Raw genomic sequence first — 22,778 nt, 5'->3', positions numbered from 1 at the left:
AGAAGCTCAACATCACAGATCATTAGAGAAATACAAATCAAAACCACAATGAGACACGATTTCATGCCAGTCAGAATGGCGATTATTAATAAGTCAAAAAACAACGATGTTGGCGAGGCTATGAAGAAATAGAAATGCTTTTACACTGATGGTGGGAATGTAAATTAGTTCAACCATTGTGGAAGACAATGTGGTGATTCCTCAAAGGCCTAGAATGTGAAGTATCATTTGACCCAGTAATCACATTCCTGGGTCTATACCCAAAGGAATATAAATCATTCTGTTATAAAGATACATGCATGCTTGTGTTCATTGCAGCACTATTCACAATAGGGAAGAGATGGAATCAACCCAAATGCCCATTAATGATAGATTGGATAAGGAAAATGTGGTACATATACTCCATGGAATATTTCGCTGCTATAAAAAAGGAACAAGATCATGTCCTTTGCAGGGACATGGATGGAGCTGGAAGCTATTATCCTCAGAACACTAACACAGGAACAGAAAACCAAACACCACATGTTCTCACTTATAAGTGGGAGCTAAACAATGAGAACACATGGACATAGGGAGGGGAACAATGCATACTGGGGCCTGTTGGGGAAGGCCGGGGGAGGGAGAGCATCAGGAAAAATAGCTAATGTATACTGTGCTTAATACCTAGGTGATGGATTGATAGGTGCAGCAAACCACCATGATACATGTTTACCTATGCAACAAGCCTGCACATCCTGCACGTTTCCCGAGAACTTAATAAAACAAAATGAATCAATGTCCAATTTTTTGCTACTATTAATATATAGAAATATAATAATGTTTTATTACAATCTAGTACCCCACAAACTTACTAAATTTACTTGTCCATCCTAGTTCCCTTTTTTGTACCTTTTCTTTCTTTCTTTCTTTCTTTCTTTCTTTCTTTCTTTCTTTCTTTCTTTCTTTCTCTCTCTCTCTTTCTCTCTCTTTCTTTCTTTCTTTCTTTCTTTCTTTCTTTCTTTCTTTCTTTCTTTCTTTCTTTCTTTCTTTCTTTCTTTCTTTCTTTCTTTTCTGTCTGTCTTTGCCTTTTTGAACAGTCAGGGACCTCCAGTACAATGTTGAATTGAAGTGGTAAGATATATATCTTAACTTTGTCTATTTCTCAAAATGTTTCATCTGCCATCACCCTAGTGCAAACTGCCAGCTTTATCGCTTGAACTTCTGAAATTGTTTTTGGCTGTTCTTTCTTGGTTTATTTTTGTTTTCTTTTCCTCTCCAATCTCTAAACATCCACTGAAATGATATTTTAAAAACATAAACCTGATATATTACCATTGCTTAAAATTATTGTATGGCTTCCCATATTCTTAGGATTCAATCTCAAAATTCTTACTATGTCCTGTAAAACTCTCCCTGATTCTGTACCTCTCACATTACTAACACTAGTTCACTTTCTATACTCTCAGTATGTTGCATTTCATCTGACCTCTAGGCCTTTTCACAAGTTCTGTTTCCTCAGTAAATGCAATTAATGATGACCACCACAAAAATTACTGTGAGCATTAAATGAGATGATGTTTGTGAACACACTTTATAAACTGCAAACTCTCTGTAAGGTGCAAGATTAGGGAAAAGTGTAACACAAGGTCAAGGCTCCCTTTGATTCTCTACTTTAGTGGCACTCTCATTCTCTAGGCGGCCCATGTAGAAATTTCAAAGTCGTCCTTGACTCCTCTTTAGTTCTCATTTTATTTATCTCTTTCTTTCTTTTTAAAATTATTTTCCTATTTTTGGTTCTACAGTTTACCTCTCAAATCCATCCAGTTATCTCCATTTCCACAGCTACTTCCTTATTTCACATGTCGAATACTGCACATTGTCTTAAATAGTATCCTGTCTTCAGCCTTGCTCATCATCTTTTTTCCACCAATCACTAGATTTAGCTATCTAAAAATGCAAATTTGAACATAGCACTTCTCTGACTTAAAATTCCCAGTGTTTTTCTTTTGCTCTTAAGATAAAAACAATATGTCTTAACACAATCTTCAAAGCCCCTTATGATTATGTCCCTGCCTGCCTCCCGGCCTCCTTCTCACCACATGCAGCCTGTCATCCAGAGTCATCCCAACCACAGGAAACTTTCATTTCCCCAGCATGTCTCCTCTTACCTCCATGCCTTTGTGCACATTAGTCTCTTTGTCAGAGACACTCTTCTCCACTTTTCATTACACTAACTCCAATTTATTTTAGGTCTTGGTCTAAATGTAATTTCTTTCCAAAAATCTTTCTTAATTCTCCAATATCAAGTTATGTGCAATTTCCTCCTTATCCCAAGTCACCATTTATCATTGTATTTGTTGCATTTTACTCACAGTTTTGTAATTTTCTCTACTTCATTAGACTTTGCTAATTATAAACTGAATACTTTAAAAAGGTAAAGATGGCCCTGAGATTTTAGTTCATGGACCCCTGAAATAGTTACCCATTTTAGAGGGAGAATATTTAATAAAATGTTGAAAGTCTTGCCTAAGAGTAATTTTATTCCAATATCCCAGATATTAAAATGTATAGTACTTTATTGGAAAGAGAGTTTGTTTATGATAGATGCTGAATTTTTCAAACTTGGACAGTTACCATGAATCAAGAAACAAGATGTCTAATATCATTGCAGTGTTTAGGCAATCTAGCATATGTTCAGCAATAAATTATGTGAAGCATCAGATTCAATATAAGCTACATATTAGCCATTTACAATGAGGAACGAATCCATGACTCCAAAGTGAGACAGCATTATCAATTATTGTAGTAGCAACATTACACAGGACTCATCCTTCTGGATTTCGCAGCATACTACCTCCTGGGAAAAATATAAACAAAGAACACCAATATTAGCATTGACTCCTACACAAGTGATAGGTATACATTCAGAAAAGCTTGAAGTTAGGGTCTCTTTTGCATCTCACATGTTCAAATCAACCTGTAATCACAGGTTTAGGAAAACTGAAAAACCATCACATCCACCACCTTAAAGGTCAAATAAAAAAGATCAAATGCACACAGGACCATGGGAAGCATGCAGATGCTCAAGGCTGAACAGTGTGTTGAATAAGAAATCACGTGCTCTGACTCATGCTTCAGCCAAACAGCACTGAGCAGGAACATAGGTATACCCACGCTGACCATATCAACTAATTTCTGCTTGTTAATTAAGAAATCTATACATTTTTTAATGTTGGAAATTAATTCAATATTTTAAAGAAAACATTTTTCAGGCTAACACTGTAGGGACTAAAGAGAATTGGCATGTGTCTTGTGACCTTGTGCAATTTATTTAACCTACCTATACTTTAGTTTATTATTTTTTATTCTTAATTCTTTCTTTTATGTTATTATGGATACATAATAGTTGCACATATTTACAGGGTACATGTGATGTTTTGATTCAGGCATAAAATGTGTAATGATCAAACCAGAATAATAGGGATATCTATCTTAAGCATTTATCATTTCTTTGGATTAGGGACATTCTAATTCCATTCTTTAGTTGTTTTAAAACATGCAGCAAATTATTGTTAACTATAGTCACTCCATTATGCTACTGAATACTAGATCTTATTCATTTTATCTAACTGTATTTTTATATCTATTAACTGTTTCCACTTTATCTCATCTTCTCCACTACCCTTCCCAGCCTCTGGTAACTATCATTCTACTTTCTATCTCCATGAGTTCATTTTATTTAAGCTCCCACATATAAGCGAGAACATGTGATATTTGTCTTTCTGTGCCTGGCCTATGTCACTTCACATAATGACTTCCAGTTCCATCCATGTTGTTGCAAATAGGATTTCATTCTTTTTCTGTCTGAATAATATTCCTTATGAATATGTACCAAATTTTCTTTATCCATTTATCTATTGATGTACATTTAGGTTGATTCAAAATCTTTACTATTTTGAATTGTGCTGCAGTAAACATGGGAGTGCAGCCATCTCTTAGATATACTGATTTCTTCTCTTTTGAATATATACCTAACAGTGTGACTGCTGGATAATATGGTAGTACAATTGTTAGTTTTTTGAGAAACCTCCATGCTGTTCTCCATTGCAGTGGCTGTACTAATTAACATTCCCACTAACAGTTTATGAGAGTTCCCATTTCTTTGCATCCTCACCAGCATTCATTTATTTTTGAAATGGATATAATAATAAGACCTACTTCAAAAGATTAGAGCAGTGGTTGACAATAATAAGCATTCAATAAATGTTAGCTATTATTATTATTATCTTTAGGCCACCATAGAGTTCTTTCTTTCCATGAGCCAGAAACTGTGCCATAGTAAGCAGAAAATAAAGAGGAATAGGTCAGTGACCAGGCCATCAAACTACTCATAGTATAGAGAATGAGTGACAGAAGTAAAATCAGCAGAGTAAGTCTCAACTAGAGAGAAGCACAGAGGGCTAAGGATGCTCCCTGGAAGGGCCTTTTACCCAGACTGGAGGTAGTAAAAGGATATCAGGGAAGGTTTCTTAGAACAGATGATACCTGAATGCACCTTTAAAAGATGTCTACTAATTAAATAGGTAAACTATGAAGAGGTGAGTAAGATGATCCAGAAGAAAGCTATACCGGCAAGGTCCAGAGCCCTGAGAAATCCACAGACAGTTCAGTAGGGATGAATCAGAGAAGACAAGGACATCAGTCAAACAACACAGACTATAAATGTAAAACTGGAACCAGATGTTGAAGGTCCTTGTACAACTCAGGGTTCTCCAGAGAAGCAGAACCAGTGAAATATTTCTATTTATATCTATAAGAGATGATTTATTGTGGGAATTGTCTCATATGATTATGAAGGCCAAGAAATCCCACAATATGCTGTCTGCGAACCAGAGAACCCGGAAAGTCAGTGATGTGATTCAGTGTGAATTCAAAGTCCTGAGAATCAGCAGGGTCACCACTGTAAGTTCCAGAGTCTGAAGGCCCAAGGACCTGAAGTGCTGATATCTGAAGTCAGGAGAAGATGCATGTCACAGCCCCAGAAAAGAGAGCTAATTCACCCTTCCTCTGCCTCCTGATTCTATTGGGGCCCTCAAGGGATTGGATGATGCCAGCCCACATTGGTGAGGGTGTATCTTTTACACTCAGTCTACGACTCGAATGCTGATCTCTTCAAGACGCACCCTCACAGACACACTAGAAATAACATTTTCCCAGCTATCTGGGTATCTCTTAGCCCAGTCAAGTTGACACATTAAATTAACTATCACAGGCCTTGTGTGTATCATCAATGGAGGTCACTGCAAAGTTTTAAGAAGGGATATAGAACAACTCTTATTATTATTTTAGAATGCTCCTCTTGTAACAAAGCAAAGGCTGGGTTGGAGAAATTCAAAACTGGAGGCAGAGAAATCAGTTTATCTAGAAGAAATATCTATTACGTTAGCTGAAGCAGTAGCTTTGAAAGAGAAAGGACATATTGGTTTAGGGAGATTTCAATAGGACTTCCCAATGGATTGAGGTGGGAGCACAAGGGAAATGAGGAGGTCAAGAAAGACTTCTAGGCTTCTGGCTTAACCATCATGATAATGATGGATACAAGAAAAGGAGCAGATTTAGGAGGGAAATGATCAGATTAGAAAGAGAAGGAGCCAAGGTGTGAAGCCAAACAGAGAGAGAAGAACCAGGCAAGATGAAAAAGAAGCTGGCACAACCTGGCAAATAAGAGCTATACTCAATACATTTTACAGAAAGAAATCAACACCTGCTTCCTAGATTTCATTTCTCTCCTGGGCTTGTCTCCTCCAATACATCATGATCAACTAAAGAAGAAAGCTGAGATGAATTAATCCATCAATATGTATTGTATCCATTCCCATTTCCTTATAACCAGGTACCCAGATTTGTGGATCACTTTCAAATTATAGTCTGGGCCCAGAGAAGAGAGTCTCTTGTTTTCTTTTTGTTTTCCTGTGTGAAGCCAGCTGGTTCACAAAGAAATTTAACTCTGTGTCCTGAGATTCCTTAATGCCAGGCTCTTATAGCCTGGGATATAGCAGTAATTTAAGAACATCTGCCAATTTTTTCTAGGCAGGATTTGGTGAGACTTCATATTGAGACTTTAACTCAGAGTTGCAAAATGGAAGTCCGGGAACCAGATATGGCTTGCAGACTTTTTACGTCACATGGTATTTAAAAATATGAATTAAAGTACATTTAAATACACAGATATCCAACAGGTCTCATATTGGTAGCCATTTGAGTTTACTACCCATCCTTAAATATTACATGAGTATGTCCTTTTCAACATATTATTTGGACCATAAAGTATTCTGAATATAATAACTTCAAAGGATACAAACACACTGATGGTGTGGACTGTGCATTGACAAGCGGCAGGAAAATAGGAGTGAGCTGAAGTTCTGAAATCTTGTTTATTGTGCTAATCCTTATCAGTTTATCACTAAAAAGAGCAGAGCCAACCAATCACCACCCAGATCACTGGAAAGATTAAATCAGGCCAATAGATGGAGATTTTTCTATGAATATAGCTGATATTAACATTCCAATATTTCATTAGACTGACAAAGATTGCAATGAGAACAGACAATGGAGCAAATTAATCTATTCTTCTGACAGTATGTAATGAGAATGGGATGTGGCTTAAAAAATTAAGCCATTCTTGGTGCAATCTCAAGATTGCAATCTCATGGTCTCTCTCAGATGCTATACACTCTGGTGATACATCATTGAAAAGTGTCAGTTTAACAAAGAATGTGTCTTAGCTCTTGCTGGGATTGTAGAACACATTTGCTTTGTCTCACCACAGCCCTGCCCATTAAAAACAATGAAGTAGAATCAATTATACTTTTCAGAACACACATAAACACAATCAAAGTGGAAAAATTAAGATATTTATGGCAATTTCATACTGGTCAAAACTTACTAACAAAATATTGTAGTGTATTGCTCTCTTTTCAGTCTTTTTAATATGAGTTTCTAAATTTAATTTTATAAAACAGAAGACAGTGAAAGGTTACTTTAGGGACTGAGAAACTAATACTAACTTATCCATAAGTGGGGTATAGATAATTAAGGTTGTCAAGGAGAGCTGCTCAGTCATTCTGTCTGCATAGTCATATTGCATTATGAGCTGAGCCTTATGACCAATGAGATAGGTTGTAGCCTTAAAATTTGCAGTAACTCAATGTAATATTTTACTTGGTATTCATACCCAAAGAGAACCTAAAAAGGATCTAAGATAACTGGCATTCTAAACAAAACAGAAAACATGCAATTATGTTTTTTATATCTAGTTCTCTAGGTTCAAACCAAAAAGAAATGGTGAGACTCTCAGATGTGCAGATGATGATAATAATAGCAACAACGCAGCTACACTTGCTGAGAGACAACAATGTGCCTGGAGCTCTATGTATATTATCTCATTTAGTCCTAGTAATGTGTGGGTTAAGTTCCTTTAGAATCAATGTAAGAGAGTAGTCAAGACTTAAATACTCGGGTTCCCTGTCTTCAAAGCCCATGCTTGCCACCATTATACTATGTCTTCCCTGCTTCATCTTACATTTAACAAAATTAATGTTCATGAGGCAAATTGGCTTAATTAGTATCTCCCAGAGAGTTTACAGCAAAGCCAGACTGAAAATTAGGCCTCCAGATTTCCTTGGTAAAGGTACTTCTTATTATGTCACTCTGCTTCAATTTATCAAAGCACCTCCTCCCATATTTTTTAATGAAAGATAATATTATTGATTAAATTTGCCACGAGATTTCAGTAATTTACCTGATCATGTTGTAATCTAGAATTAAACTAAACATTATATTCATTCTACAGTGTTTCTTGATGGCTAGGCATTGTGCCCTGTTCTCTAAACATAATAATGAATAAGATATTTATTGCTATTGAGCTATCATCTTCATTCATTTATTCAGTAAATGTTACTGAGTCCTATATACCAGAATTTATATTAGTTCCAGTTAAATAACACTTTTAGTGCCTACCTTTTTAATTGTTTAATTTATTATTATTCAACTTCTATTTTAGATTCGGGGGCACATGTGCAGGTTTGCTACATGGGTATATTGTGATGCTCAGGTTTGGGTTATGGATCGCATCACCAGGTAGTGAGCATAGCAGCCAATAGGCAGTTTTTCAACTTGCCCCTCTCTCTCCCTTCCCCCTCTAGTAGTCTGCAGTGTCTGTTGTTCTCATCTTTATGTCCATGTGTACCCAATGTTTAGCTCCCACTTATAGGTGAGAACATGTGTTATTTGGTTTTCTGTTCCTGCATTAATTCCCTTTGGATAATGACCTCTACTATTTACAATAGCAAAGACATGGAATCAACTTAGGTGCACATCAACAGAGGATTGGATAAAGAAACTATGCTACATATACACCATAGAATACTATATGGCCATAAAAAGAACAAAATAATGTGCTTTGCAGCAACATGGATGTAGCTGGAGGCCATTATCCTAAGGGAAATAATGCATACCTTTTGAATACCTATTAATAGCCAATTACTGTGCTAGGCACAGAAGATACAATGGTTAAAAGACAGTCCCTGACCTCAAGGCATTTATGATCTATATGCACAGGCAGACAAATAAAGAGGCAATTAAGTATAATACATGTTATGATAGTACAGATTGTTATGGGAGTACGTAGGAAGGTACCCAGGAAAAGTCAATCAAAGTTAAGACCTAAATGACAGTAGATGTTATGAAGGAAAAAGGGGTAGGGGAGAACATTCCAGGCAAAAGGAATCACATTTTAGAATTAACGACTGAACCATAACATGCAGTGAAAAAACTTAGTCATTCACTTATTTCTTATTTATTCATTTACCAACTTTCATTGAAAAAAATAACACCAGATTATTTTTGGTTTATTATCACTTACATAAAATAGTCAGTACATTTTGACAAATGAATATATGAATGAGGTTATCACGTGTTGTGTTGAATGCTTGTTCTGTAGCTTTTCACTGGTCTGTCACTTTTGAGAAGCAACATAGACAGTCTCCATTCGTGTCTTTTCTTTTCCTGATAAAGTATTGACAAACAAGGGAGAAGTTGAATCCACAAATTGACACCATGGTTACATAGACTCTGCAGCTGACTCACAATACTGTGTTTAACTCAGGTCTTGTTATTCAGGATAATGAGAGTGCAAGCTATGCTCTAGAATTATGTTGTTTAATATGAAAGCCACTTACCATGACTGTTTAAATTTATATTAAATAAAATTAAACAAATTAAAAACTCAATGTATCAGTCACAGTAGCCACATTTTAAGTGCTCTGTAACTTTATGCTATCATATTGAACAATGTAGAACTTTTTTTTTTTTTGAGACGGAGTCTTGCTCTGTCGCCCAGGCTGGAGTGCAGTGGCATGATCTCGACTTACTGCAACCTCTGCCTTGGGTTCAAGTGATTCTCCTGCCTCGAGTAGCTGGGACTACAGTGTGTGCCAGCATGCCCAGCTAATTTTTTGTATTTTTAGTAGAGACGGGGTTTCACTGTGTTAGCCAGAATGGTCTCAATCTCCTGACCTTGTGATCTGCCTGCCTTGGCCTCCCAAAGTGCTGGGATTACAAGAACATTTTTATCAGTGTAAAAAGTTCTATTAGATATTCCTACTCTAGATCTAGATTATTATTTTTACTAAACTATTGATAAATATTTCAGGATAGTGTTGAAACATAATAGTTGCTCAATAAATAGTTATTAATATTTTTAAATTTAGCTTTATTCTCCTTTAATGGTAAAGTCTCACTCTTTAAAGTAGAAACCAACATTTACACAAATCCTCTAACATATTTTTTGTAGCAATCAAGGTAAAAATTTGATTAATGGGCTGACAATCGCCTTCCTGAATCTGTAATACCAGAAAATTTCCCAAATGTTAGTGTAGCATGGCTGCTTAAGCAAGACTGACAAAACAATCTCAAGGTGACAAATTTCCATGTCATGACCCCCTCATGTTGCGTTGCCCACTTTCGGTGGAGGCACTGATAAGTAGTATCACTGCCAAGAGTGCTTAAAGCAAAGGGGAGGAGATGCCAAGACTTTGCAGAATCTACTTTGAATAATGAAGAATTAAATATCATTCATCTTAAACTGATTTTCCAGACACACTGCCAAGAAGCAAACAAGTAACTCTATATTTTTGATACCAGAATCTAAAAGAGTTTCAAAGGGGGATGGCTGGCACCTGCATCTGAGTTTAACTCATTTTATGAGTAGTCCCTCCCCACCCATTAGGCTGTGTACAATTATTTTAAATGTGCTCACCATACTGGCTTATGTACTTAGAGCTACACCAGCTCAACAATATCCAAATGATCATAAGGTAACAAAGTAGAGCAAAGTTAGAAGATCAATGATTGCTAAGCACCAGTCTGTTTGCTTATTGATTTACCTCATTCCAGAAATAATTTAAAAATAGTCAAGAGTGGCTGGGCATGGTGGCTCACGCCTGTAATCCCAGCACTTTGGGAGGCCAAGGCAGGAGAATCACGAGGTCAAAAGAGCAAGACCATACCACTAACACAGTGAAATCCCATCTATACTAAAAATACAAAAAAATTACCTGGGGTTGGTGGCACGTGCCAGTAGTCCCAGCTATTCGGGAGGCTGAGGCAGGAGAATCACTTGATCCCGGGAGACAAAGGCTGCAGTGAGCCCAGATCGCACTACTGCACTCCAGCCTGGGTGACACAGCGAGACACTGTCTCGAGAAAAAAAAAAAAAAAAGTCAAGAGTAACCAGTGAAAGTACACCAAAATGCCTAATTTTTTGTGACACAGAAAACATTTGATAAGGAGTGACATATTTGATAAGAACACAATCTAAACAACAAAAAATGAGTGGATGTATTTACCTCTGAAATTAGTAACATGTTTTATAAAATGAGAAAACCTAATTCTGGTGCAGATGAGATATATTGATAACCCTCACACACATGCTGTTGAGAGTATAAATTTAGTACAACTGTTAGAATAATTGTTGTACCGAAGTCTTTAAAGTAGTTACGCACTTTGGCACATCGTTTTCACTCCTCAAAATATCATAAATGAATAATCTATGAAATCTGGCAACTCGTGTTGAAAAGATATTCTTTGAAGTGTTTACACCCAAATTTGGAACAACCTCAGATTGGGAAATGATTAAAAGCTAAACGCAGTGTCATTAAAATAGGTTAACATAGAGTGCTAATAACATAAGAAAATGCTTGATTGCTTAGATTAATTATTTAATATTTAGGAAAAAATTGCATAATTGCATATTGACATATGGTCAATGACGTAAAGAATATATAAGAAATACATGAAATATTTTAACAATGGTTTCTTCTAAATGATAACGTTTATTCCTTCTAATTCTCTTAATTTTTTAAACTTCTACAAAGAACAAGTATTAATTTACAATTGGCAAAATTAGGTAATAATTCAGAATAATCCATAAAGCAAAGTGTTGATCAAATCACATTGCATATAATTTCACTAGACCTACTGAAAGTGTATGGATAAACAGAATTTGATGGGAGTAAATTTTGGTAGAGTAGAGGCAGTAGTTGTGGCTTATATCTCAAAAGTCATTAAGATATAGACAGATGCTTACAACGCCACAATCTAAAAGATAGGAAGCAGCAATGTCCTGGAACTTTATCCTTTCACTGATGCAGAGCAATTTGTGTGAGATATAACAGGGCATCATGTGTTGATTACAGAGTATTTTCATTATAATGTGTGCTGAAGAGACCATGGATTTTGAAACAAAAGTCTGCACCAACTACTAGTTATATGTAAAATGTTTATACATTAAAAACTAGTTCCACACACACCACCACCACCACCACCACCACCACCTACTTTGCATGGTTGTTAGGAGGATTAAAGGAGTTTATATAGTTACCTGCCATGATGCCTGATACAAAATGCATTCAGTAAAAGTAGCTACAAGCTTGGTTTCTAAGAGAGTATAGAAATCATTGGTTGCAGAACAGGAAATATTTAGCAATCAGGAATCTACAGTGAAGTTCTAAGAATCACAACACAGTGATGCAGACATTGAGATGAGCAATATTCAGAAATCCATGCAGGCAGGCAACACGACAGAATTCAATCAATGAGTGTCGTTAGCTAAAATAAGGATGTGAAGTGTCCAAGAGAGTTTTAAAAATAATAACTACTTTATAAAATTAAAAACTAAAATCCCAACAACCTTATAACCAGTAATAGGATTTAAGCTTTAAAAAATCTATTTTGCTCAATGATACAGGTGCTATCAGAAGTGGAAATTTCAGTGGTATTCCATGTTTACTACATGCAATATAAGCTCTTTAGCCTAGGATTTATGGCATTATGCAGTCTTGTTTAATCTGCCTTTCAATCTTTACTTCTTATAATATCATGTACATACCCTATACTTCAAACAAAACGACTTGCTCCTTGCATATTCCTTCACTCCTTATAAATGCCTTCTGCTATTTATTGAGTCTGAAACCAAATGAATGAACAATTATAAAGATAAATTTATAGTATCAAATTATCCATCACTTATTTATACCATTGGGGGGAAAAAGGCCTAGAAGTCTCTTTGAATCTCTGCTGATATTGCTCAGATTGATTTTTAATGCCTTTTTTGTGTGTGTGTGTGTCTCTTCATTTGTTTCTTGAAATAAATATGTGAATTTCAAAACTGAAATGACCATTTGGTTTGCAGCGGCTGCGGCAGCAGACATGGCTTACCACCACATCAGACCTCCCATTGGCTATTCCATTCCCAAGCCTGTATCATCTCTGCTGATACGAGGGTGGAACGCATGTCCTGAAGTGAGTAATTTTTATTTCCTCTTAGAAAATGTGTTATGGTCAAAATCTGTCACAAATAGTATAACTCCAAAGTCTACTTTCAGTGTGTATTTTAAGACTGTCAAGGCGGGAAGACTGATTTGCCTTCTGCTCTTTAGTCTCTAATTGCCTCAAGAAGTCTGAGTATCTCATATTTCTTAGCTGCTGCTTTCTGATTTTGAAACGTTTCTCACAACTGATTAGTAAAAGAGAGACCAGGGTATGACAGATGACTCACAGTCTCATCTCAGCTGCAATTTTTATTAACTATGCGTGAGCCACACTTAGTCATTTTCCAAAGCAAGAAATTTGGCACAGGATGGATTTGTGTTGGCTTTTAAACATGAGGCAGGCCTCAGAATAGGTGGTCTTCAGGAGCACTGTGGGAGGCAGAAGACCTGGGTCCTAATCCCTCTCTAACTTTCTGAGTGATAGTATCATGATGTGGTTAACAGCATAGACTTAGAATTCAAATGGAGTGATCAATGTTACGGAAGGGATATGTAAACACTAAAATAAATTTTTAAATATGGTCATAGGTCTAAAAGAATAGTGAGGGAATGTTATCACAGAATGAAATTCCAGACAATCCGCCTACAAGAAAGGATTCTTAAGTGTGCAGACAGGTTATGCCTGCTTTGTTCTCAGAGATTCACAGAGGAGATTGTACAACTTCTTTCCTAGTAACACAGTCCAGTCCAGTCTCTAGTAATCTTTCTGCCAGTATATTTTGTCTTTTAAAATCCTTGTGTTTTGATATCAATCCATTAATTCCATTGCTCAGAGTGGAGAATATTAGTTTGCATTCTTCACACTGGAGGACCTCATACATAAAGACCTAATGGTTCTTATCTTTCCATCCTAAGCCATCCTAGTTATTGTCCTCTTAAAATATAACTTTGTTTCTGATCCTTCCTAGGCACTTTATCTCTCTTCAACAAGAGAATAGATAAAGTGAGGCTGTTATTATTTCAGGAAATCACTTAGGAGAAATAGAATAAGCCCCAGTCCAGATATTTGAAAAGAGAAAACAAGTTTTCCATTCTTTTCCTAAAGGCAAAATCCAGACCAAGTCATTACCCAGTCTCATCTGTGTACACAGAAACTCTTAAGAAGAAAAAATGAAGATCGTTTTGGGATGCATTGAGTATCTCAGAAGATAACCTCTTATCCTGGCCATTCAACCTGATATGTTACATGTTTATTTGTTTAGAATCTTCCATCACTACCAAAATGTTAGCTCCATGAAAGCAGGGGCTTTTTGTTTTCTTTTATTTTGTTCACTGCTATAACACTAACATCTAAAGTTAGATGCTCAAGAATGTTTGCTGAGTAAATGAATGAATACCACTATTGCCTATCAGTGCCTTCAATCCCTGCATCTGAATTTTGATGTCCAGAAAATGTCTTCTTGAAAATTACATCACATAAAATAGTTTAGGAAAACCTTTTCTTGTATTTCATTATGAACTTCAGGCATATTTTCTCAGAAAAAGTATGTCAAGCACCTATTCTAGAATTTCCTTCTCTCTGTGGGATGTGAGCTATGACAAAGTTTACCATCAAATAACAATCAAGGGAATCCCTTTTGCTTTGATGAAGTGCCTCTTCATAATTATAGATAACAGGCGTGTGGAATTTCTAATTTCAAGATAAAGGTAAGTCATTGGCAGGTCCTAAAAGCATTTTTTTTTTTAATAGAACGGATGTCTTAAGCAAAAGGTTGGGAAATGAGAAACAGAAATTGGAACATGGCCAAAGAAGGATTCTGTTAAAAAAAAAAAAAAAAAAAAAAAAGACAAAAATCGATTGCTTAGTAGAAAAGTTGTATTGCTATCAGCACAGAGTCTTTGTTCTGCTGATGAGATGCAGAGGGGAAGATAGAGAAAAACCATATTAGGAAAGCAAAATCTTCAACTGACTTGCGATATGTGGGTCTGCCAGTAAGTTGAGCCTGACTTGGCTTTGGCAACCACCTCAGTATTGTGAAGTTGAGCTGCTTCTGTATGTGACACATTTGAGTCTTCCTTAATTGCCAAGTAAGGTCTTTACCATGTCAGCAAGCTGAGTGGCAAAGAAAAGGAAACAATCGGCTATTTTTCATTATTTCCTTCAACAATTATTTGTTGGGTTCCTCCTGTATACCTCCTAGGGATAGGGGCAAGGGATTCAATAGAGATGGAAACTCTTAACTGAAATGGAGTTTAAGACCTGGTAGTTATATGGAGATTGATTGAATAAACACATTAATGATTCCATAGTTACCTGCCAAGGTTAAGAAAGACAAAACTCTGTGAGAATGTATACTAAAAGAATACTACAAGCAAGTTGGGGGACAAAGTCAGAATGTAGGTTAGTGAAGGCTTCCCAAAAAGAGTAACACTTGAGCTGAAATCATAAACAGGAGTTTTCTGAAAGAAGACAGCTTGGTGAGAAAGAACAGTTTAAGCAACTAGAACATGTGAAAATTCACTGGGAGAACAGATACAAGGGAAAGACTAGTAGTAGTTGCAACATTGTAGTCATGGAGAGGTTAAATCTCTGTATCAGGCATTATTTGAAACAAGTTCATCTTTAGATGGAGGACACTAACATCATGCTATCCTGGTCATTACTTTCTAGGTTATCAACTTTGCTTCTCATTTTTTCTGGTATATCTGTCTTTACCTCATTCCTTGAATTTGAAGCACAGTATTTTCTCCAGGGTGTCTTCTTAGTCAAAATTCATAAACTAGAACATTGAGGAGAGTAAGAAGACCAGTCTATTGAAGATGGGAGAAGGTTGGAAAACAGTAAGAGGTAAAAAAAAGAAAAAAAGAAGAAGAAGAAGAAGAAGAAGAAAAAAAAGCCTGATATTAGATAGTGACAGATTTTGGAAACTAGAACAGGAAATTTGGACGTGGAATTTTGGCAATTGTATTTTTATCTCTAAAGCAGTGACAAGATAAAAGTAATTTTTTAGAAAGTTCATCTGAGTTTGATACAAAGGATTTATTTACTTACTTAAAAAATTGTATGTAGTTCCTATAGTAAGGCAAGCGCCGAATTATCTTCTAATGCTCACTGGAATAGCTGAGCATTGTTTCTTAATATGTGGCTGCGAACTGTGGGTTACAGATTACCTTAGAATGTTTGTTGAAACAAAGATTCTGGGGCCCTATCCTAAGTTTACTGAATGAAAATCTCTGACATTGAGCCTGAAACGCCACATTTTAACAAGCACCCCAGGTGATTTGTGCCCAACAAAGACAGAGAACTGATGGGTTGAAACTCAAGCAAAAGACAATGAAGTTGGAGCAGCCAGCTGGATTGCTGTTTGAGTAATCCAGTTGATTACAACACACAGACTACAATGGTTACCATGGAGATTCAAGGGCAAGGGTAAACCTGAGAACGATTTCAAAGGAAACATCATAAAGAGATAAAAGACTGAATTTCAGAAATGGAAGAGAGAAAAGAGACCAGGAGAACTAGCACTGCTGCCTCCTGAGAGTCAGCTAGTGACCAAGAGTACTCATTAGGCCTCTAGATATCAGGGATATTGTTGGCAGCGAGAGGAGAGAGAACAAAGCTAAAGGTGCTGCAGTAAGGTGACAGTGCTTTAAAGTAGAAAAAAAGGAAAAAGGAAAAGGAAAGATAGCTACCAAGAAAAAAAAAGTGACCTGGTCTACAAAGATGAAGAAGCCGTCAATTAGGGTGGAATAAACTTATCATGCAAGAAGTTGGCATAGATACTTCTCTCACCTTAAAGGTGCTTTAAAAATAAAGTGGGATCAGGCAAGGCAGATAGGTGGCATAGGAGTTAAGCTCAAGCAGAGATAATGAACAAAAATACCAGAGGAATTAGGATTAAAAGCAATAAAGTCTTGAATATTGGTGAGAAAAGACGAAGAGAGGTAAGAAGTTTAGGAACTTTCAAAATAAACAACTTAAGTCATTTCCTAGCAATTCTGAATAGGAAGGGAAACAAAAGAGGTGAGGTATGTGGGCTATATTTATATTGTTCTAATAATCTTATAAGGTTTACAAAGCTTATTTATTATTATTATTATACCAAATGTAGATATAAAGATGTATAGACCTAGACAGGTATACAGATACGAGAAAAGGAAGTTTGTTTCCCTTTTAACCTTTTTGTTCCCCTACTAAAAAATGTAAAATATGATAATATTCTAAATCGTGAAGGTATGCTTTAAATATTTTTTACAGTGGTCTCAAAAATTAAATTATTTGAATCCCTATATATATTTTTCAAATAAGCATGGCTTTGAATGAGACATGTTTGTTCTGCTACTATTTTTAAATGTAATATTTATATTCACATTTAATTCCAGTGTACAAGGAGGAGTTCTCACTCCAAACAATAGCAGCATGCGAAACCCAAGAGATCAAACCTTGAAAGCTATGTACTAATAGGTTATTTAGTTTTCAAAATCTTAAATTAATAACAATTGGCAATAAAGCTCATTAAAATTCCTTTTGTTCAGGATCCATTGTGTTGATCTTCAAGCCCTGTTCTTCTAAAATGATTGAAGCTGAGATCTCCACCTAGTGGATTTATTGGATTTTGCAGATTTTTATGGAAACAGCCAACTATCCCTGGAAATCCTTAACTTTTTTCTCTTAGAGAAATAACAGGTTTTAAAGACTTCTACTTAAATCTAAGATAATTGTCAACAGGACAATTGCAAATGTATGAAATATGCCAATATGCATATCAGTTAGACTACAGTTAACAAAGCTGAATTTTTATTTTCATACTATAATTAGGAAAATGGATCAAACGCAAATATGAATATATAATTATCCATGTAGAAAGCAATATTGTAATACCACTAATTGAGATGTGTAGAATAATTTACATAAAATAAACATCAAATGTAAATCTGCTCAAATACTCTTCTTATGTAGTCTTTCATTTTTTTGAGGCTTTTGTTTTTTTGCTTTTTCAATGTTTGCTTGCTTTTGCAAGACTTGGCCAAACTTTTCTTACTTGGTTTTTCATTCCTTAGAGAAGCATACTCAGTTAATTGTGTCAGACATATCCTATGACTCTATCTTTGATTTTTGTCATATATTCAACTCTGTGGTTTTATTTTATTGATAACAAAGAGCTACTGAGGACATCGTTATCCTCCAAAATGATGCATTTGTAATGCATGCAAAGGCTAAGGGGTGTTTGTGTGTCCTCTTGAAGAAAGCTAAAGTAGAAAATAATTACTATTTGAGTTATTTTCTTCACTTTATTCTGCTTCTAAAGGTGATGTAGTAGCATATTCAGCAGATGGTGGATACAGTGCAGGTTTTGGAGCAGAGCTTTCAGCTTCATTTATTCTTCTAGGAACTAAAAACACTTCATTTTCTGCCTCAAAACTGTCTTTTAACCCTGGTAAGAAGGAAAGTGCTTCATGTGTCTCCACTGTCATTGCGCCTTCTTTGTATGCACTATCTTTATCTGGTTGAATATTTTGAAATTCTCTAAAATTATGCATATTACTGTTAATTTCAGGATCTACTTCACTGCAAAGTATTCTATTTTGGGTTTCATGGGAACTTGCGATAGTTAAATCTTTAGCTGTAATGGTCTCCTCGGCAGAGCTTGCATCATATAATACATGTTTTACACTTGTTCCATTTTCCCAAGTTTGCTGCCTTTCTTTTGTGGTGCCTTTTAAGGTCATTTGTGTGATCTGAATTAACATACTAGAATCTGTCTTGCTTTCATCAAGCATATTTTTCTCTTCTTTCCCTACTATTTTTATCTCTAGTGCTTCAGTGCCGTCATTTCTGGGCAATGCATTTGTGCTGTCAATTCCTTTTTCGCTACTATTGGTTAGGTGCCAAATGGCTTGACTACTAACAGGAGAAGTACTGATATCCTTGGGAAGTTCTATTCTATTTTGGTATGGAATTGAATTTGTCTTCATAAATGATAGGTTGTTCTTGGATCGTGTTTGGGGAATGAGAGAGGAATCACAAGTATCTGTTTTTGAAAGTTTTTTTTCTACATCATTTTCTTCCTTATCCATAATACAATTTTCCACAATTTGATGTGGTATTTGGGGTTTTGTCATTAATGTTTTTTCTTTATCTCCAAGTTGTGTATGAGTTGAATTTTCCTCTCTGTGTTGTAAGGCTTCATTTTGATCTAAAGTGTATTCCTTGTTGTAGCTGTCAGTCTTGTGAGCATCTAAAAGTTGTGTTTGATTCCTCGGGGACAAAGAAAACTGATTTAGCTCGCTGGTGTTTGATACATTCTGTCCCATGTGCTCAGTGGACTCCGTTGTCCGTTGGTCAGTAGCCCCCGTGGAATGCTGGAATGGTAAAACATCACTTCCTGTATTTTCCCAAGTAGTTGGTAAATAACTAAGCACTTTTGATTCAAGCTGAGTTGCACCTTCCATTTGTTCAGTTGAGAATTGAGAATGTGAGTGCCTGTGCTCAGCATCAGTAGGTGTAGGCTGAGGCAATTTTGATGTGTTTCCATCAGGAATGTGGCCAGCTGAATAACAGTTGCTTTCTATAGAGCTCTGGTTGACTACAGACAAGTTGTTAGCACTGAGCAGCGGGGCACGTTTAGTGTTTCGTTGGTAATATGGGGTCTGCTTTGAGGCATGTTTCAGAGGCAGCCGCTTTGAAGTGAGTCTAACATAGTTGCTACTCTCTGACTGTTGAAGAAAATCTGCAGAAGACACAGTATTTATTTTGGCTTTTGTCTCAGAAGTTTTGGATAATTTCTTAGGAGGCAACAATACTTGCTTGCATTGCTTTGGGAGACCTGACAAGGATTTTTCTGGATGGACTCTGACTTTTCTAAAAGGATGTAAATTTAATTTTATCTTTAAGTTTCGTCCTTTAATTTTCCCTTTGAGGTCAGGCTGAAGGGTTCTCTTCCTTCTCAGAACCTGTGAATTAGTAAACCATTTTTCTCCTTTGTTTCTCTCCCCAGGGTTGCTACAGTTTTTGACACCCAACTTAGTCAGCTGGTTACTTTGATTTTTCTGTCGTTTCCAAGGGGTTGATGTTTTGGGTGACATCATTGACCTATTTATTTCTACTAAATCAGGATCATGGACACTAACCCTCTTTGGGGAATATGCTTTCTTGATTTTTGTTGATAATCCTGATAAATCTATGTTGTCCTCACTCGTAAGAAATTTTTCTATTGCGCTGTTAATTTGGATTTGCTCTTTCTCAGGCTTTGAGTGTTGTCTACGATTTGGCTTTTCTTTCATGTAATCTTCAAATTGATCACAGGGCACATATTTACAGATAAGAGAATTGTTTGGCTGAAAATGTCTAGGTCTGCTCTGTTTTAACAGTCCGCAAGGATCATCATATTTTGATCTATGTTTTCGTACAATCTTTTGTACATAGCGTTCCTCAGGCTCACAAGGCTTGGATGATGAGCTTGTAATAAAATGTCTCTGCCTATGAGGTTGTAAGCCATTGTCTTCTTTTTCTATTGGAGGCTGCCATGATTCATTTGTTAAATGCTTCTCAAGACTTTCTCCTGCCAAGGCTGAAGTGGGTATTGCATATCTTCTTCTAAATGTGTCACTGCTGATATCTGTGGAACAATAAATGCAAGAATTTAGCACTTAGCAGAGTTTTATTACCCCAACCAACCAGATACTTAGAAAGCTTGTGAGAAGTATAAAACTGACTTCTCTGATAATTGCAATTCTTGAATATTTCCTAATTTTTAACCAAACCTTCAAAGGACATTTGTCAGTTCCATATGTTTTGAATGACACTCTTTATGGTCACACTGCAGTCAGTTGTGATGCTGACTTAAAAGTTGTGGAGTTGGAAATAGAAATGTTATTTATGGTCATATATCTTTAGTTGTTGGTTAGGTTAGCTTTAAATGTGAATAATATCTAAATCCTTTTTAAGTGGCTATGGTAATTTTTTCCTGAATTTATTTCCCATTTGCAACTTAAATATTGGGCAAAATATGGGTGCAATATTGAGTAAGATTCAGGTTTCAGATAATAACCTGAACAACGAAAGGGAAATACTTGCAATACTATTGACTCAATGAAAGCAGAGATCATATCTGTTTTATTTCCCATAACTTAATAAAATGTTCATTAAATATTTGTTAAATAAATAGTTATTTTGAAATATAGCCCGGTTTGTGTGGCAGCAGTCTTTGCCTGGGACTTTTAAAATGGTACAGATTAATATAATATTTAATCTTATTAATCTTATAACTTATTCTGCTAGTTTCTTTTAAATGTCTGCCTGCAAATTCCTCTTAATGTTACAATCTTTCATTCACTGAAAGAAAACAGTACATGATGAACTGTTCAAAAAGGAAGCTTCCTTTTACTGTTCCGAGATAGACATCTCTACAGCCCTATAGGCACATATAGAAGAAGGAAACTTGTACTGGCTTCTCCTTAATGTCTGCCTATAATCTCCTTTTACACGTTAAATAATATTAATGACAAAAATAATAGTAATACCATTAATAGAGCACATGCTATGAGCTAGGCATTGTGCTCATATTGTACATTCATCATCTCTTTTAATATTCACAAGAGACATGATCCATTGGACATATCCTACTGTCTTATAACTTTTGCAGATGAAGGAATGAGCTTTAAAGAAATTGAATGCTTTCCCCTAGTCCCCATGCTTGGGCAATGACTTCCCCAAGTCTATCTGACATTAAACGACCCTATTAACTACAATGCATCTAAAATTTAAAATTATTTATTAGATACTTTCTATTGTTTCATGAAATTTTTTCATCCAGAGGAAGTAGTTTTTTATTCCATGATAAAAAAGGAAATCTTAACTGCAAAACATCTTAACTGCAAAACATCTTAACAGCACTATTGCTATTTAAAAGGCTTTTTTTCTTTTTCGTTTTTAACATTGTTAGGTGTTAGGCCTCAAAATTAACTTTTAGTAGACAGGAGATGTACTCTCAACTCCTAAGGGTGGGGACACTCCATCTCCACTTTTCCCCAAGAGGTGAACTAAGTCCCAGACTAGCATCTAATTGCAATCTAAGATCTGCCGTCAACATTCTAGGTGACCTTGGAGAAGCTACTTGCTCTCTGTGTATTAGAAGGTTGGACTAGATGGGAGCTTTATGTAAGTATACAAATTATGCCGGGGAAAGAATCTGTAGCCTTTGTCAGAGTCTCAGAGAGTTCTGTGACTCAGAGATAAACATTAAGAACTATTAGTCTAGATCTAAAGTCCCCTCTACCCTGGAAAGTCCATTATTCTTTTTCTAAGTCAGAAGGCATAATCAGAGTGGCAATTTTTTGGCTGTTTTCTCCTCATATACCTACCCTCTCTAGTTCTGGTACAATGCCTGGCATGGAGCAGCATTTCAGGTATTTCTTACAAATGTTCATGCTAATCTGACAAACCAGTGTTCTCAGTGTGAAAACAACATACTGGGTTTTAAATGGTTAAGAGACCATACCCCTTCAGTTATAAGAGTTTCTCACAGAGAAGTTCAGGCATTGGACAAAGTTAAAAGATGAAATGGAGCATCTGCCTAAGGTATGATTCTAGTGAAAGGGTAAGTGCTTATTTCTTTGTAAAATAAAGTCAATCTGACCCAGTTTCTATGGCGTATGCTGCTTTCCTCAGCCATCCCTGTCTTGTGTGAAATCATCAACCCCCAGACGCTGGTAAGAACTGGAGTGTGGGAATGCAATGGAATAAACTCACATCCTACCTTATAACATATGTGAAATAACATATGGCTTTATTCTTGTCCAGTCACCCCAAAATGCATCCTTAGGGCCAGACCCCTGTGGTAAGAATTTCTTGATACAGCACCTCTGTCATTCATATTCTTAGAGAAAGCTCTGCTTGTTGTAAACCAATTCAAATAAATGACAGGAACCTCTTTACAGAGCAGCTGTCAACATTTTCACTGCTGAGCC

At 36.0% G+C, this 22,778-nt stretch overlaps 2 protein-coding genes across 21 annotated transcripts in view; one reads left to right on the top strand and one right to left on the bottom strand.

The window, feature by feature from the left end:
- The window catches only part of TNNI3K (TNNI3 interacting kinase), a 301,864-nt gene that overhangs the window by 208,736 nt on the left and 70,350 nt on the right, over positions 1-22,778 (top strand). For 13 of the 20 annotated variants that reach the window (XR_006691546.3, XR_001484720.3, XM_074003752.1 and 10 more), the window contains one exon: positions 12,731-12,840. Coding sequence is in view for 18 of the 20 variants with exons in the window: in XM_074003752.1 (XP_073859853.1) it covers positions 12,731-12,840 (110 nt within the window). In the remaining 2 variants the exon portion in view is untranslated. Of the gene's footprint in view, positions 1-12,730; positions 12,841-13,914; positions 14,209-17,345; positions 17,754-22,778 lie in introns of those variants that run through there. The other 7 variants (XM_074003791.1, XM_074003780.1, XM_074003775.1 and 4 more) reach the window with 2 other exon arrangements.
- LRRC53 (leucine rich repeat containing 53) overlaps positions 17,789-22,778 on the bottom strand; it is a 42,937-nt gene continuing 37,947 nt past the window's right edge. Inside the window, exon 5 of the mRNA XM_045368827.3 lies at positions 17,789-20,428. Within this exon, the coding sequence (XP_045224762.1) occupies positions 18,102-20,428 (2,327 nt within the window). The 3' untranslated portion in view covers positions 17,789-18,101. The remainder of the gene's footprint in view (positions 20,429-22,778) is intronic.

This window comes from Macaca fascicularis, chromosome 1 (genome assembly GCF_037993035.2).
Source record: "Macaca fascicularis isolate 582-1 chromosome 1, T2T-MFA8v1.1".
In the NCBI taxonomy this organism is placed as follows: Eukaryota; Metazoa; Chordata; class Mammalia; order Primates; family Cercopithecidae; genus Macaca; species Macaca fascicularis.
The sequence above is the reverse complement of the archived record's forward strand: the minus strand, read 5'-3'. Positions and strand labels throughout refer to the sequence as shown.